A 13,486-nucleotide genomic window follows, 5' to 3' on the forward strand; every position below is an offset into this window, starting at 1 on the left:
ATAAGAATACTCATTCTTTAACACATTAACATCTTTAACTCATGTACTGTGGAACTAGAACTGTTAACATCATGTCAAGCTGCACTAAGCACTGACAGTACATCAGCCACCTTGTTCCACGTATAGTGAGAAAATCCCTGTGCTTGCTTCTGTCTGGAAGCAGCTGTGGATAAATTCTATGTTCACAGCTTTCAACCAGGAAAAGAATGAACCCTGCTTCCTTTCCTGTGCACTACTTGTGTGATGAAGCAGCAGCCAGCTCCCTCTTCTGAGCTTCTAGAGATAATTTGCCCTTTTTTCCTTGGCTGAAAATAGCTCACAGAAGTCTTTTCAAGTTCAGTACTGAATAAGTCATGCATGTGTTATTTATCGGCATTTATCAGCAAAGGGGGCTGTCCATCCATACCTGATCAAGAATAACACTATAATTACCTACCTTTCTACTAAATCCCAGTGAGGAATAAAGACATGAGGAAGCATTTTTCCATTCAAGAATGTAACCTGAAGATAACCTGCTGGCTATCAACAACAGCCAAACCAGCAGAAGGCAGCTGAAAGGATTCAAGTTCCTCCTGATCAAGGTTAGCCTTGTTAGTTCTACAACTGGTAATTTAAGGTGGCTTAGTACACCTCACAGAATTACAGGTGTAAGGAGGCACATTAAGCTGCTTTGAAATCATGGATCATGATGTGATAAGGAAGCTGCAGGTACACACATATGCATAGCTGGAGGAGGCTGCTTCAACATACCTGAAAGAGCTCTTGGAATTGACAGAAGACTCTCATGCACAAGAGGGTCATCAGCAGCATTAACCAACAGAAGAGGAACATAGATCTGCATCAAGAAACACAGCAGAGAAAGAAAAGCATTAAGAGATTGGTATTTGAATTTCAATCTACCTACTATAAAAGCACCTTAGCTTAACTCAATTAAGACATCTTATTTCAGAGATGTTCTGTCCTTGGAGAAGCATCAGAAAAGCAGAAAGAGTCAGAAATTAAGACTGGTGGCTTTTCACCAATGCAGCACTTTTTAAACTCAATTGTAAGAAAGGAGCAGGGGTGCATCAGGACAAGTACAGATTGACTCACAGATCTTCTCTACTCTCAGAATTCAAATAGCTACACCCTTTTCCATTCTGCACTGCTTTGAGTATCAGGCAGCTAGCGCCAGCTCTGTTATGGACACCTTGGTTAAAGTCCAGGAAACTCCCTTGGAGCGTCTCCATAATCTTCCAGTTCCACTTCTGCAAAACTTTGGTCTGCTAAGCATCTGCCAGACAGCATCCTGAGCCTCCTCCACAGTATCCAGAGTACAAGCCTTTCTTCCTTGAAGCCACAGTCTCCATGCCACCACCTATTTCCCACCTTATCCTCATACACTCAGAGCAGTTCAGCTGAATGAGCCCAGAGCATTTAGCCCCAGTATTAAAGGTAGCAAGAACTGAAATCCCACTTCTATGATTCTATTCTATAATTCAATATACTGTACCTGTTTATTTCTGAAAATCCCAGCTTAGACAGCTGGGTGTAGGTATCAACAACAGAAATCATGGAGCACTTTCTTTCCAATAGGAAAATGAAGGCACAAGAGCAGTCTCTACTGCAAGAGCTTACCCTGTGCAAATAATGCTGGCAGCTTTCTTCTTCATAGTATTCCTTCAGGGAACTGTAGCCATGGAACTTCCTGAAATAGAGAAGACTGTCATTGCAAACACTTGCTTCTGGTACCCATCTGACACTTCCAAGTGAGGACATACATGCAGAGATATGAATGATGCCTCAATTTCACAGACAATGTTTTTTTACCACCCAGTGTCTCTGCTCCTTTGGCAGCACATGCCTTTATACTTTCTGTGCTTATTCAGACATTCTGTTAGCATGAGCAAGTTAAAGATGCAGGTTGAAACCTAGCAGTCTTCAGGGCATTTCTTTTAAAGTATCAAGCTTATTTGTACATATGGAAGCAAGAGTTACATCTTTACCCAAAAGCCTGTTCAAATACAAACCCACCAGTTTATGAACCTTAAACATACCAGACAAAAAGGCCTGCCTATAAGCCACCCAGCATTCAATGTAGTTCCAGTCCTTCGCCAAATCCTTTGCACTCCATCCCAACACAAAAATTCAGTAAACCTATATTCAAATTTTTGTGGTGGTGCTTTTAGTTTTGTGCTTTTGGGGGCTTTTTGTTGACATTGGGCTAACAGCTGTGTTGTCTCCTAACTAAAAAGGCCTCAGGGATGAGGGAATAAGAGAGGAGGCTTTCCTAGGAATAGCTTTTACAAAGCAGCCAGCAACGCTCCCAGTCTGCCAAAAGTGTTATAGCCATATAGCTGACAGTTTACAGCTTCATCCTGGAAAGGTGTCAAATGCCTGATACAGAACATGCCATGGTATGAACACTGCCACTGAAGTGCTATGTTATTTTCAAGGACACAGGCAGTAACAAGCTACTGCTTTATAAAGCAAGGTGTTAGAATGACAAGTAGAAAAAGCTGCATTATCTCAGCTAACCCTAATACTTACTGAGAAGGCAGTGCTGGTTTTTGGGGAGAAGGGTTTGTTTTTAAGGTTGAAGCAGGGCTAAGGGCATTAATGAACAGTTCCGAGCTGCTTTCCATATTCTGCACTGGTTTTTGCTAGGGCTTGCAGGCAGAGCTGGCCTCTTCCTACATTACTGAAGGCTGCAGGTTCAGATGTTGCTGATAACTAAATGCCTCCTGGAGGATTTTTCAGAAGCTGTGACTGTCAATAGCAAGCTTTTTTGTGGCAAGTTTTATTCAGTGTGAAGGCAAGGAAGAATTGAGGTTGTCAGCATTGTGTTTCAGCAGATTCCTACAGGCACAGCAAGGGGCACGCAAGAGCAACACTTGAAAGAGAAGGTGCTTTCAGAATTCTACAAAGGATCAGAGAATCACCCTTCATACCTCATAACATTGTCATCAATCTGCATAAGGGATGTTGCTGTATAGATTTTGCTCAGATCAGCATCTGACAGACTCTGTGGCTTCTTCACATTATCTCCAAAAAGAACTTGCCTGAAAGAGTAACATCAAGAAAAACATCTAAATAACATGACAAGGGCAGGAAACCCATGACCCATTCAAGGACAAGTGAGCTTACCAAGTGTGACAAGACTAGAAGTGGGCTACATACACGAGGCTTTCTTAGGAACAAGCACAGCTTATTTGTCCTACTCTCTTTGCAGCAAGGCATAACAGACACCCTAACAGCCTCTTCACAGAAAAATGTTTTCCTGTTACACTGAAAAACTGCACAAGGGGCCTTTAAAAAGAATCTTCGCAGAACAGACAGCACTGGGGCATTTGAAACAGAGGCTGCATGTTAGAGGGAGGGTCCTTTGGCTTCACACCAAACCTGTGGGTGGCTTGGATGTCACTAGGAGTTATGGGCATAGCACCTCCTTCACCATCTGGCCTTGAAGTCTCCCAAGCACAGATATTAGGTTAGCTCACACAACAGAAACTACTTGGGGCATTACCTTAGTAGAAAGCTATTTACTATGGGCACTTGTCATAATTAGTTATTGCTCTCAGGAGAGGATGTGTTTCTTTACCAGAACAAACTGCTCCCCTAACATAGAACAAAAGCCACAAGTTGGAAAGAGGTTTTATTCCCTTTCAGAGGCAGCTGCAGGGCAGAGCAGGACGGAGGCTAGGTTTGATTTGGGGGAGTTGCCTTACAGCAGAAGAGATTGTGGAAAAAAAGCTTACTTAACAGACTTGCCTCCAAGCCAGCACTAGCTTTTTCTGGGTTATGAATTTAAGTACTTTTAATGGGGGCTTACCTAACTTCAAATGTTAAACTTGATCAAGTTGTCTAAATATTTGTCAATCTGGAAGGAATTATGTGGCTCATCCTACTTGTCAGCTGCCCTAAGTCCTTCTACAAGTGTTTTATACTGCACAGGAGTGTAAATAGTGAAACAAAAGTTTGCAAGTGACACATGCTCTTAATTGGAATGGGTCTTTGCTATTCCCCTCGAGTTAGGCAACTTCAAATATACACAGATGAAATACTTACACATTTATGGCCCTAGAAAGAAGTACCTTCTGATGAAAGTTCTTCTGAAAGAACAACTTTTGACGGAGGAGACAACAACATTGAGCATATCACCTATTTAACACACACATTCCTTTATGTTGAGAGCCACAGACCGCAACAGCAGCACAGGGATCCTACAAGAGCACTTGCACTCCAGGAACAGCAACACCAAGTACTTTGCTGGCTACATGCTCTTTCTAGAGGAACAGCTAGAAGCTAGAGCTACAATTTGTCTATTTGCTTATTTGATAAACAGCAGATCTTGAAGGTTAGTCCTACCTCAAGTAGGTGGCAGAAAAAGAAGCTCCTTGAATAGGGAATTCTTTGGCTAGAAGTGAAACAGATGCAGAACGCTCCTCTTTGAAGTTTAATTGCAAAGTTTTCCAGTGCATATCTTGTTGATTCATTAAGCAAGTTTCCTCAGAAGGCAAAAAGACAAAGCCTGCTTTCTTCTAACAAGATCATCAAAGCTTATTTGTACATTTTACAGTATAGGAATGAGATTGATATGGGTTCCCCTTCTCTGCTGATTGATCTAAAGACTACCAAACAAGGAACTGGTGCATAAACTTTCAGAAGCTCTATTTTTAAAGGAGTAAGATGATATATGTAATATAGCAACTGACCCTAAGTGATGTACTGCAGTACCTGTGAGAAAGGATGATCTTCTTCATGTTGTCTGCCATGAGGAAGTTATAAAATCTTCTGCACTGATCCCACTGCATGAAGGTTTCCTGTGCCCTACAAAAAATACACATTGCAGAACAATCAAAGCTGTTAATGGAGATCTTGAAAGATCAGATTAATCCAGTGTAGCATCTTACGGCAGCCTAGAGGGTGTGTAAACAAACCTCCAGGCCTTCCCTGCCACAGCTTAACCTTTGCCAGGAAATGACTCCTGCTTTGAAGAAGTTTGTTAGCATCAGAAAACAGATCCACGGTCTCATTTTGCACAATGCAATTAGCAGTCTGCATCAGAGCATTTAAGAGGCATCAGTCAAGATCTGCAGCACTGACAACAGGATTTTGGTATCCCTTTGCACAAGCTGAATGTAATTTATTTAATGGTACTACCAAGGAAAGGACTAAAACCTGTTGCTGAACAAAGTGTTGTCTGTTGTGTAGATAGCTCTGCAGAGGAAACAATTTGTGCAGATGTTTCCAATATGTGCAAACACTTATTGTTCTAGCTTCGTTGGCAGGAGCTGTAGGAATAAATATGTGTTGCAGCTGCAAGTGGCATCTGAGTTGAAGTCTTTACCTACTCTCAAAGCAGAATAGCACTTCACAGCTTATCTGTTGTTAGAACAGAATTAAAGTGATCCAGACACGTGAGCTCTGCCAGATACCACCACTCCTTTGCTATGCAGGGTCACAGGCAGGTTATAGCTTTACACTTAGCAGGGTTTGCTGTTACTGAGGAAACACACTATCATTTACTGAGCAACTTAAGAATGCTGAGAGCAGTTTCACCTATTCAAGTACTCCTACCATTTAAACATTAACGTACCATGAGAGCTACAGCAGATTTAGCAGGACCTCCCAAGCCACAACCTGCAAGCTCCCTACAAGGACAAAAGCAAGCTATATCCGTATACATATTCCATATCTTTATTTGTCTAGCCAGACTTTTCCTATCATGTTTATACCAGGGCAGGGGAATGAAGCCAGACAGGAAGATGCACATTTCTTTCTTTACAAAAGATTTTCCAAGCAAATCATTAAGTTATTACAAGACTTTTGAAGTTAAAACTACTAGAATTCCCCTGGAGTTCCTGTGGTGTACAGTGGCATTCCTAATACGGAGAGCTGCAAGTACTGGAAGAAAAAGCAACTCCCAGTATGTTGAGGACTGCACAGGTTTCAAAAGCTGAGGTCTCTCCCCACAGTCGTAGCTATGGTGAAGATGCATTCCACAAGATCAAGAAGCAGAATCAAGCCTGTGCAGGCAGGGATTAAGGAATAAGGAGATGTGTCCCCATTTAGCCTCAAGGAACACATTCCCCAGATTCTGTTAATTCATTAAACTAAGAGTCTTTCATTCTTCTGGCAGATCCTACTATTCCTGCTATTTTATTATGCCCAGCTATGGGACTCATGCTTAATGCTCCGGAAAGGCTTTCATATTTCAGATCCCTGGCTCACCTTGCTCACCACCAGATTTTCCTTCACTTCCTAAAGTTATCTGAGGAATAAAGGCTGTACAAGCTAATATAAAAAGAAAATGGAATTGTAAACTAACTGGTCATGCATAACAGGATTATCCACATTCATGTAGCCTAGAGGGATGAGGCCAGTTATTTTACCCTACCACATCAAGCCCAGGAAGGCTAAGGCTTAACATTCCACCTTGAGGTGCTTTGTACCTCCTCCCTCCCACTTCTACAACCAGTGCACAAGGCCCTCCCTCTCCTGTGTTTTGCTTAGTAGTTATTTACTGATGTTGCTTTCCCACAGCTTTCCAGATAATCAGCAATTAAAGCAGAAGTAGACATGAGGTAGGGAGACAGCAGATCTGAAAAGCCTTCCTGCTGACTGCCCAGTAACACATAGCAGATGCTTTGAGACTGGAGATCTGCTAGTAGATGTTTACCCAGCAGGTGGAGTTCAGAGCTCAGTAATCCACACAACCCACTGATGACTTGCATTAAGTTCAGACAAGCAGCTGGAACTCTTCCACAGGAACATCCGAGTATTGTTAAACAGGTTGCCCTTGTCCTGCTGTTCTACCAGCACACCATGACACACTGCTACAGAAATCGGCCTAGGGAACAGCATTACTTGCAACATCATTTTGGACACCAGAAATACAAGTGTGTAATTGCAGAAGATGAACCAAGTAGACTGCAGCCAGATGTGAACCCTGCAAACCCTGGCTGAGGGCTGCAATTGAGGAGCTGGCTTCAAAAGTATGCTCTGTGCTCCATGCCAGAACCCCAAGACATCCAAGAGCATTTCAGTTGAAACAAAACAGAAATGCTGTGCCTGAAAGCATCTATCCAGATTTTAAGGCTCTGAACTCATGTGGACCTAGCAGTAAATTATGCATTTTTAGCTGTAGTCACATCTGCTCTCACACAGAATTCGATATACTGGAATATTACTGATATGCACATCAAGCTTTTAGTCACATCTTAATGCTTCCATAAAAGCTTCCATTTCACCTATAAGAGCTTAGCTTATAAAAGGTGTCTTCTTCAGACTGCTGCGTATCTGGTCTCCATACAGGCAAAGCATCACAGCATCAAGAAAGTTCCAGCTATCTTGACCAGGCTAGGAGGCCAAATTCCATAGCAAGTTTCACCATTATCTGCCCAAAAGATCTTGACCCAAATACCCTAGAGCCTCAACAGCCCCTTTTATCTTGTAAATAGTTTCAGGGCTCAAAAGTGCAGTTTAATTAAAGTCAGCTACACCTCAGTAGTTATTTGCATGTACAAAAAGTAAAGACTGAAAGCAGCAGCTTAGCCAGTTACAACTGTTTTAACCTTCATTAACTACGTACACGGAAAGTTACTGCACATTAGTTAAGCCACCAGTTTTCAAGCAGCATCGCTGTACCCAGATGCTCCATCAGTGTTAGCACTAGGTGGAGCCGTTACAGCTCCTGAGATGTTACAGCCTGGGCTTCCAGGCAGGGAACCACAGGTTAACGTTTTAGGCGGACTTTAGGGGCTGTAATCCTTTTCCTCCCCACCTTCCCAAGTTGTACAACATAATTGCAAAGTGCCTCTCCATCTCCTCAGCAGCCCACAGCACTGTTTCAATGACACACACTCAGAAGGGAGCACGGACTGACAGCCTCTGTGCTGTGTCTATTTTCAGTCTCCTCAGCTAAGAGCTGCCAAATGAAACTGTGACACTGAAGCCAAACAAGCCATTATGAACCAAGGGATACTCCTCAGAGCGATGAGCGTGTGTAAACTGTGGCTTGCGAGCCTGGCATCATCTCAGCAGTTTGTCATGCTGCCCAGCCTGCCAGGTTAGTTACACCAGGACACTAAACCGGGAATGTCTCCTCTTCGGATGCTATAGTAATGAGACAGAGTTAGGCCAGCTCACACAGACCAGGAGCTACCAGCATACTCCCGGCCAGCTACAGGAAACTTACTTTTACTGTTAACAGAAAGCATGGAGAATCCTCTAGACCTACCTCAGTGCACTGTAGCCCTGGCACACACTGACACAGCACAGGACTCGCTCCTGGTTGGCCTGGCTCTCTCCCAGGTACTTGCACACTATGTTTCCACCCAGGCTGAAGCCCACAACAACCAGCTGAGTCTGAGGGTAGGTCTTCTTGATGTAATTAACCATGGCACTAAATTCCCAGGTGCAACCTGAAAATAAAGGTAAAGTCAAGAATCATCTTCTGAAAACCTATAATCCCACTTTGAGTTTCAGTTGTGTGCTTTAAGTTCAGCTTATTACCCTGACTTTTCACTAACCTTAAGGTTTTAAGAGCTCTGATTCACACATGTGTTCATGTATCTGTTTTATGAGACCTTAGCTCATGCTTAGTTCTGACAGACTGCCAAAGTAAGATGAAATTAACTTGCTTAAAATTTATGGCAATAGCTAATGCGACAATCTCAACTCCTCCTTTCTAAAGCAGAGTCAAGTAACTCTGGCCTTGACATTACTATCCAAGAACAGCACACATTGTTACCTTCCTGAGCCAGTTTGCCACTTCTGAACTTAAGTGAGGTGTCTGAAAAGCAGCTTGCTCCTTTGCTTTTAATAAGACTGCCATGGATCCTTAAATCCATGCTCATGCAGGGAGGGGATGGAAATGCAGAGTTGGTTTGTCAGGACAAAGCTCAGGGGACTGATGCAGAGCCTGACTAAGCAGGTGCTCTCTGGAATCAGAGAGAAGGGTTCAAGCAGAGGCAGCTAGCCCTTTCTAACCACTGAGGAAGTAAAGATACTGATGCTTTCTAGAAGACAGAGGTATCCCCTCTTCGAAAGAGGTAAGCGCTTCTATACAGGCCTGTTCTGCTCTTAGCTGACACCCACTTGCATCCCACAGGCTGCAGGCAAAGAGGGGTCCAGTTTCTGGCAGCACTGGGGACCTCAGATGGTTTGAAAGGCATGAGAACTTGCACACATGCACCACCACCACCTACAGCTGTTTCTTCTGCGTTGTAGTTTGGGAAAAGGAGACATGAAGAAATGGAGCTGCAAAACGGATGGCATCAGGACAGTGCTTTCAACCATTTATGCACTGTTAAGCTTCCCACTGGGTTTAAGACTGAAAACCACACACGAGGCACCACATGAGCAATGGCTGTTTATTTCTGTCTAGAGTCAGGAACTCAGCTTTATCCTGTAGAACTTGTCCAGGGAGATAAATCCCAGGAGCTGGGATTCTACCATGTGCCAACCTAACACTGCTCCACTGTGCCCCCACCCTAACTGTAGCATCCTTACTAGCCATCAGACTAAGGTTTTAGCTAGCTCTAAACTGAGCACCAGGGTTTGTGTTTACTTCAGTGAAACAGCTTCTGGCTGAGTGTTTCAGCAGGGCTTAGGCACTTCCTTGTCAACATTCCTGATGAGCAATTTCCATCAAGATCACAAATGCTGCATTGCTTTAGTTTTCTCTGGAAGAAGCAGAAGTCAAAATACTTCGGTGTTTGACCTTCATGATTTGAGGGCAACTGATAAATATTTCAGAATAGCACCAGGTCAAGCTTGATGTCAAGGCCGGAGGATTCAGCAAATTCCACGTTCAGGTTACTTGCTCCTCAACAAATACATCAGGAATCCAGCAAAAGCTGGAAAGACACTGGGATATTTGGGTTGGAGGCAGAGGAAAGGCTGCTCATGGTCTTACTGGCACTCCACTTAACAAGCAACTCTGCCAAGTGATTTACTGTCTTACTCAAAGGAAGTGCTAGGCATTCCTTTCCTTTTCTGAGGCTATAAAAGACTCAGAAAGGTATGTCTCAAGAGATGCACTACAGAGTAACTCCCTATGGTCTAAAGCAAAGGTCCATGGAAGAAAGCTGTCAACTTTGATCAAAAAAGCAAATGCTTCAAGGAGGCCAAGCTTAGTTCCCAGGACATGGTAGGCTTAAAGCTATTAACAGCCTAGAGACTCAACACAAGTTGAGGTACTTGGTATTCCTCAAGTCTTTTCTACCAAGCAGATTTAATGACTATAAAACAATCAACAAAGCATTAGAGACCATTTGCCTGCCAGACTCAGAATCTCAAAGCACTATATTGCTATTTTGGCAGTTCAACTGTGCAAGATAAACATTCAAACTGCTAATCCAAACTCTTAGCAGTGAGTTAGTCATCTTTAAAGAACAAGAAACCCAACACCAATGTGCTAAACCCACAACTGATTCCTGACATAATGTCCATAAAGATGTTTGCAGGACATGAGGGCTCAAGAAAGCGCAGGAACAAGCAGATTGGGTGGCAGGCAAGAAGACCACATTCTACAAAGATCATGTTACTCACTAGCAAGGCAGTTAAGAATAGCTGGAGTCACCCTTAACACAGTTCCTTTTAATTTCCAGGTTAAGATTTCCTTATACTTAAGATGAAATCCCAAAATCATGGCAGTTAAGCACTAACTTTTGTAGCTCTACTGTTACACTGTGGAACTGTTGCTGTTCCTTGGCATCTGTGTGACATCCAGGCACCAATCCTCATGTGTCCCTCTTAGGACAGAAATGTACTTTCTGGATAGGCTGGTACAAAATCCTCTCATATTACATTTTAAAGCCTCAGAAGCAGTGTTTATTTTTCAGAGCCAGTTTTGTTCCACATTCCACTAAGCTGACGTTTTGGCACCTCTAAAATCACTGGAGCATGCTCTTAGCCACAAGAGTATGGGTTTTCCCAAAAAAAAAGAGTTTTCTTTCCAAAAACCTGCCTCCTTGATTAGGATACCCATGTAAGAGCTAGGAGAAGAGACAAGGAAAAGTGAATCCCAGTATCTTCCTCATGTGTAAGTTCAGCTTAGTTCCTAAGAAACAATACAAAATTATCCTCACTCAGATACAGCAGTTGTGTTATGCTGAAGGATGAAGCCCTAAAAATTCTGCAAGTTTGGAAATAAGTCCCCAGGTGCCATGAAGTACCTACCATATGTGAACATCCGTGGAGAAGTGAGCTCAATGTTTGGTAGGGCTCCCAAGTGATTCAGGACAGCACATCTGTACCCATTCTTTTGGGCATAGTCAACAAAAGTGCGAATGTACTGCTTTTCACTGTGGTTAGCAATCCCAGGGCAGATCACCATCGTGACGTCCTCTGTGCACAGAAAGAGGGAAGTTAAGTAAATGTCATTTCATGCAAATTGAGAGTCAGAAGGGTTCCAACTGAGATCCATGGGAAACCACCTACCAGAAGCAAGCTAAAAACCCTACTAGCCTGCCAAAAACCCATTATGGGACAGGAGATGAGCAGCTCTAGTGCTACAGATGTGAGCAAGTAATTCATGTTGCAGTAGATGAACAGTCCTGTAACCCCAGGGAAAGCTGCCTGAACAGTTCTACAGACACTGCCTAGAAACTAAGAGCAAATTCTTCCCTTTGAATGATGTTTTTGACATTACACATGTTCTGCCTTGTGACAGCCTGCAATGACTAAGTGAGTGGAAGCTCTGGAGCCCACTGCTCATTCATGCACCAAGTAGGATGGCTATGCTATTTTTCCCTCATTTCTCTTCCAGAATTGAGTGTAACAATCTTCAAAGTGAAGCTTTGCTAAGCACAGACATTCTGATTGGCTGACATGAGCCATCATCTTCTTTGTGGCTAATGTAATTGTATTTGATGTGCTGACACTGTTCACTAGTTTAACAAGATATCATTTCATCAACTAAGAAAGTACTTCTTGTAATTCAAGTAAGCATGATAAATTACATTCAAGATTAAAGTATGTACTTCAGATTAGCTCTCAGACTTGTGAAAAGCTCCAACATGAGCAGCTCTAGCCACTGAATTTTTGCCTCATTAAGAAAGCACTGCTCAGATTCTGTTCAGTGGTAAAGTCTGTTCTAGTGCAGCATTATACCATGAGGATCTCCATACTGACAGTTAAGAACTCCGCTTTTTCTGAAGGCCAAATGGGAGTCATGACATCAGCTACTGCAGCAGTAAATTGTATTTCTGAAGTCAAGCCACAGTAACTCAGTTTTAAGTACTGCTGTTACTAGCAGTAACAGTGAGTTTAAAGCTGACATTCACTCTGAATATAAATATGTAGTGTTGTAAGGAATTCCCAAGATTTTATACTTTTTCATGGAGCTCTCTTCATGTCTGGACTCCATCATACCCTTTGCACATGGAGTTTGTTTTCATGCAGAACTTCAAGCACATACTGTTAGTAAAGACTATCAAGACTCTATTTCTAAGGGGGGAAATAGAAGTCTAGTTACTTGAAGGGCATTACACAGCTAGCCTCTGTTCTATGATCCCACAGCCTTAACTGGCAAAGGGCACTCCAGTCAAGGCTTACCACCAGATTCTCTTTGCCAGCCTCTCACTCAAGGCACAGGTTAAAGAACACTTCTGTTCCTTAACTCCCCATCCCTTGCCACAAATAATTAGTCTAGTAGGGTCTCTCCTGATGTCTGACTACAGGTATACAGAAAGATGGCGTCATACCCTCCACACATGGGTTAGTATTGCTTAGCAGCTCCCCTTCCACCACCAGCTGTAACATCTATCCTTTCTGATACATCAAGTAGCAGTAACCTCATCCATCCCCCAGAGCACAGGATCAAGGTCAGCAGCTAGATGCAGCCAGCAGCTGTTCAACTGACCTCCAATGCAGTGCTCAGATTGCGGCTCAAAGAGATCAAAGGTGGCTGTTGCTCCATCTGGCATCGTGAGGTACTTGCGAAGTCCGTACGGATGCGGTGATCTCACTCTTCCCATTTTTCCGTAAAGGGCTGTCTGGATGTGTCCACTCTTTCCCCAAATCAGGGGTGGAACATACCTGAAAGAGGCAGTAATTTAATGGCTTATTCCTGACGTGTTTATGAGCCTTTGAGAACAGATAAGCACTCCCATAACAGATCGCCAAAAATAGCAACAAATACGACATGGTTTTTGCTACGACTGAACTGGCAGCACTGACCTTCGCAGCTTTCCACAAGGAGAGACAGCTATGCTCTCAAAGCTGACAATTCAGCACTTACAGAAGCCAAACCTGAGACATTCTTCTATATTGAAGTGTTACACGCACAAATGCTTCTTACCAAATACACAGAGGCCTTGTGCCACAGTGACACTGGGAAAGCACGTTGCTAGCCAACCACACCGACCTCCAGAACCTGGAAAGCGTTGTAAATCTGTTTTAATTGAAACACTGAAGCCTGCTGGGTTGAGCCACATGAACTCATGTAAGCACTTGACTGTACAAGCCAGTGGCAGAAACAACAGGGTTCACAGCAAGT

At 43.1% G+C, this 13,486-nt stretch overlaps 1 protein-coding gene across 3 annotated transcripts in view; it reads right to left on the reverse strand.

Annotated features, from left to right (window-relative positions):
• Positions 1 to 13,486, reverse strand: part of ABHD2 (abhydrolase domain containing 2, acylglycerol lipase) — a 38,704-nt gene that overhangs the window by 5,370 nt on the left and 19,848 nt on the right. For all 3 annotated transcript variants that reach the window (XM_080626812.1, XM_080626811.1, XM_080626813.1), the window contains exons 4-10: positions 12,851 to 13,026; positions 11,167 to 11,334; positions 8,222 to 8,405; positions 4,717 to 4,809; positions 2,931 to 3,041; positions 1,618 to 1,687; positions 751 to 835 (exon numbers count right to left, since the gene is read on the reverse strand). In XM_080626812.1, the coding sequence (XP_080482938.1) occupies positions 751 to 835; positions 1,618 to 1,687; positions 2,931 to 3,041; positions 4,717 to 4,809; positions 8,222 to 8,405; positions 11,167 to 11,334; positions 12,851 to 13,026 (887 nt within the window). The remainder of the gene's footprint in view (positions 1 to 750; positions 836 to 1,617; positions 1,688 to 2,930; positions 3,042 to 4,716; positions 4,810 to 8,221; positions 8,406 to 11,166; positions 11,335 to 12,850; positions 13,027 to 13,486) is intronic.

Source organism: Psittacula echo (genome assembly GCF_963264785.1).
Source record: "Psittacula echo genome assembly, chromosome: 10".
In the NCBI taxonomy this organism is placed as follows: domain Eukaryota; kingdom Metazoa; phylum Chordata; class Aves; order Psittaciformes; family Psittacidae; genus Psittacula; species Psittacula echo.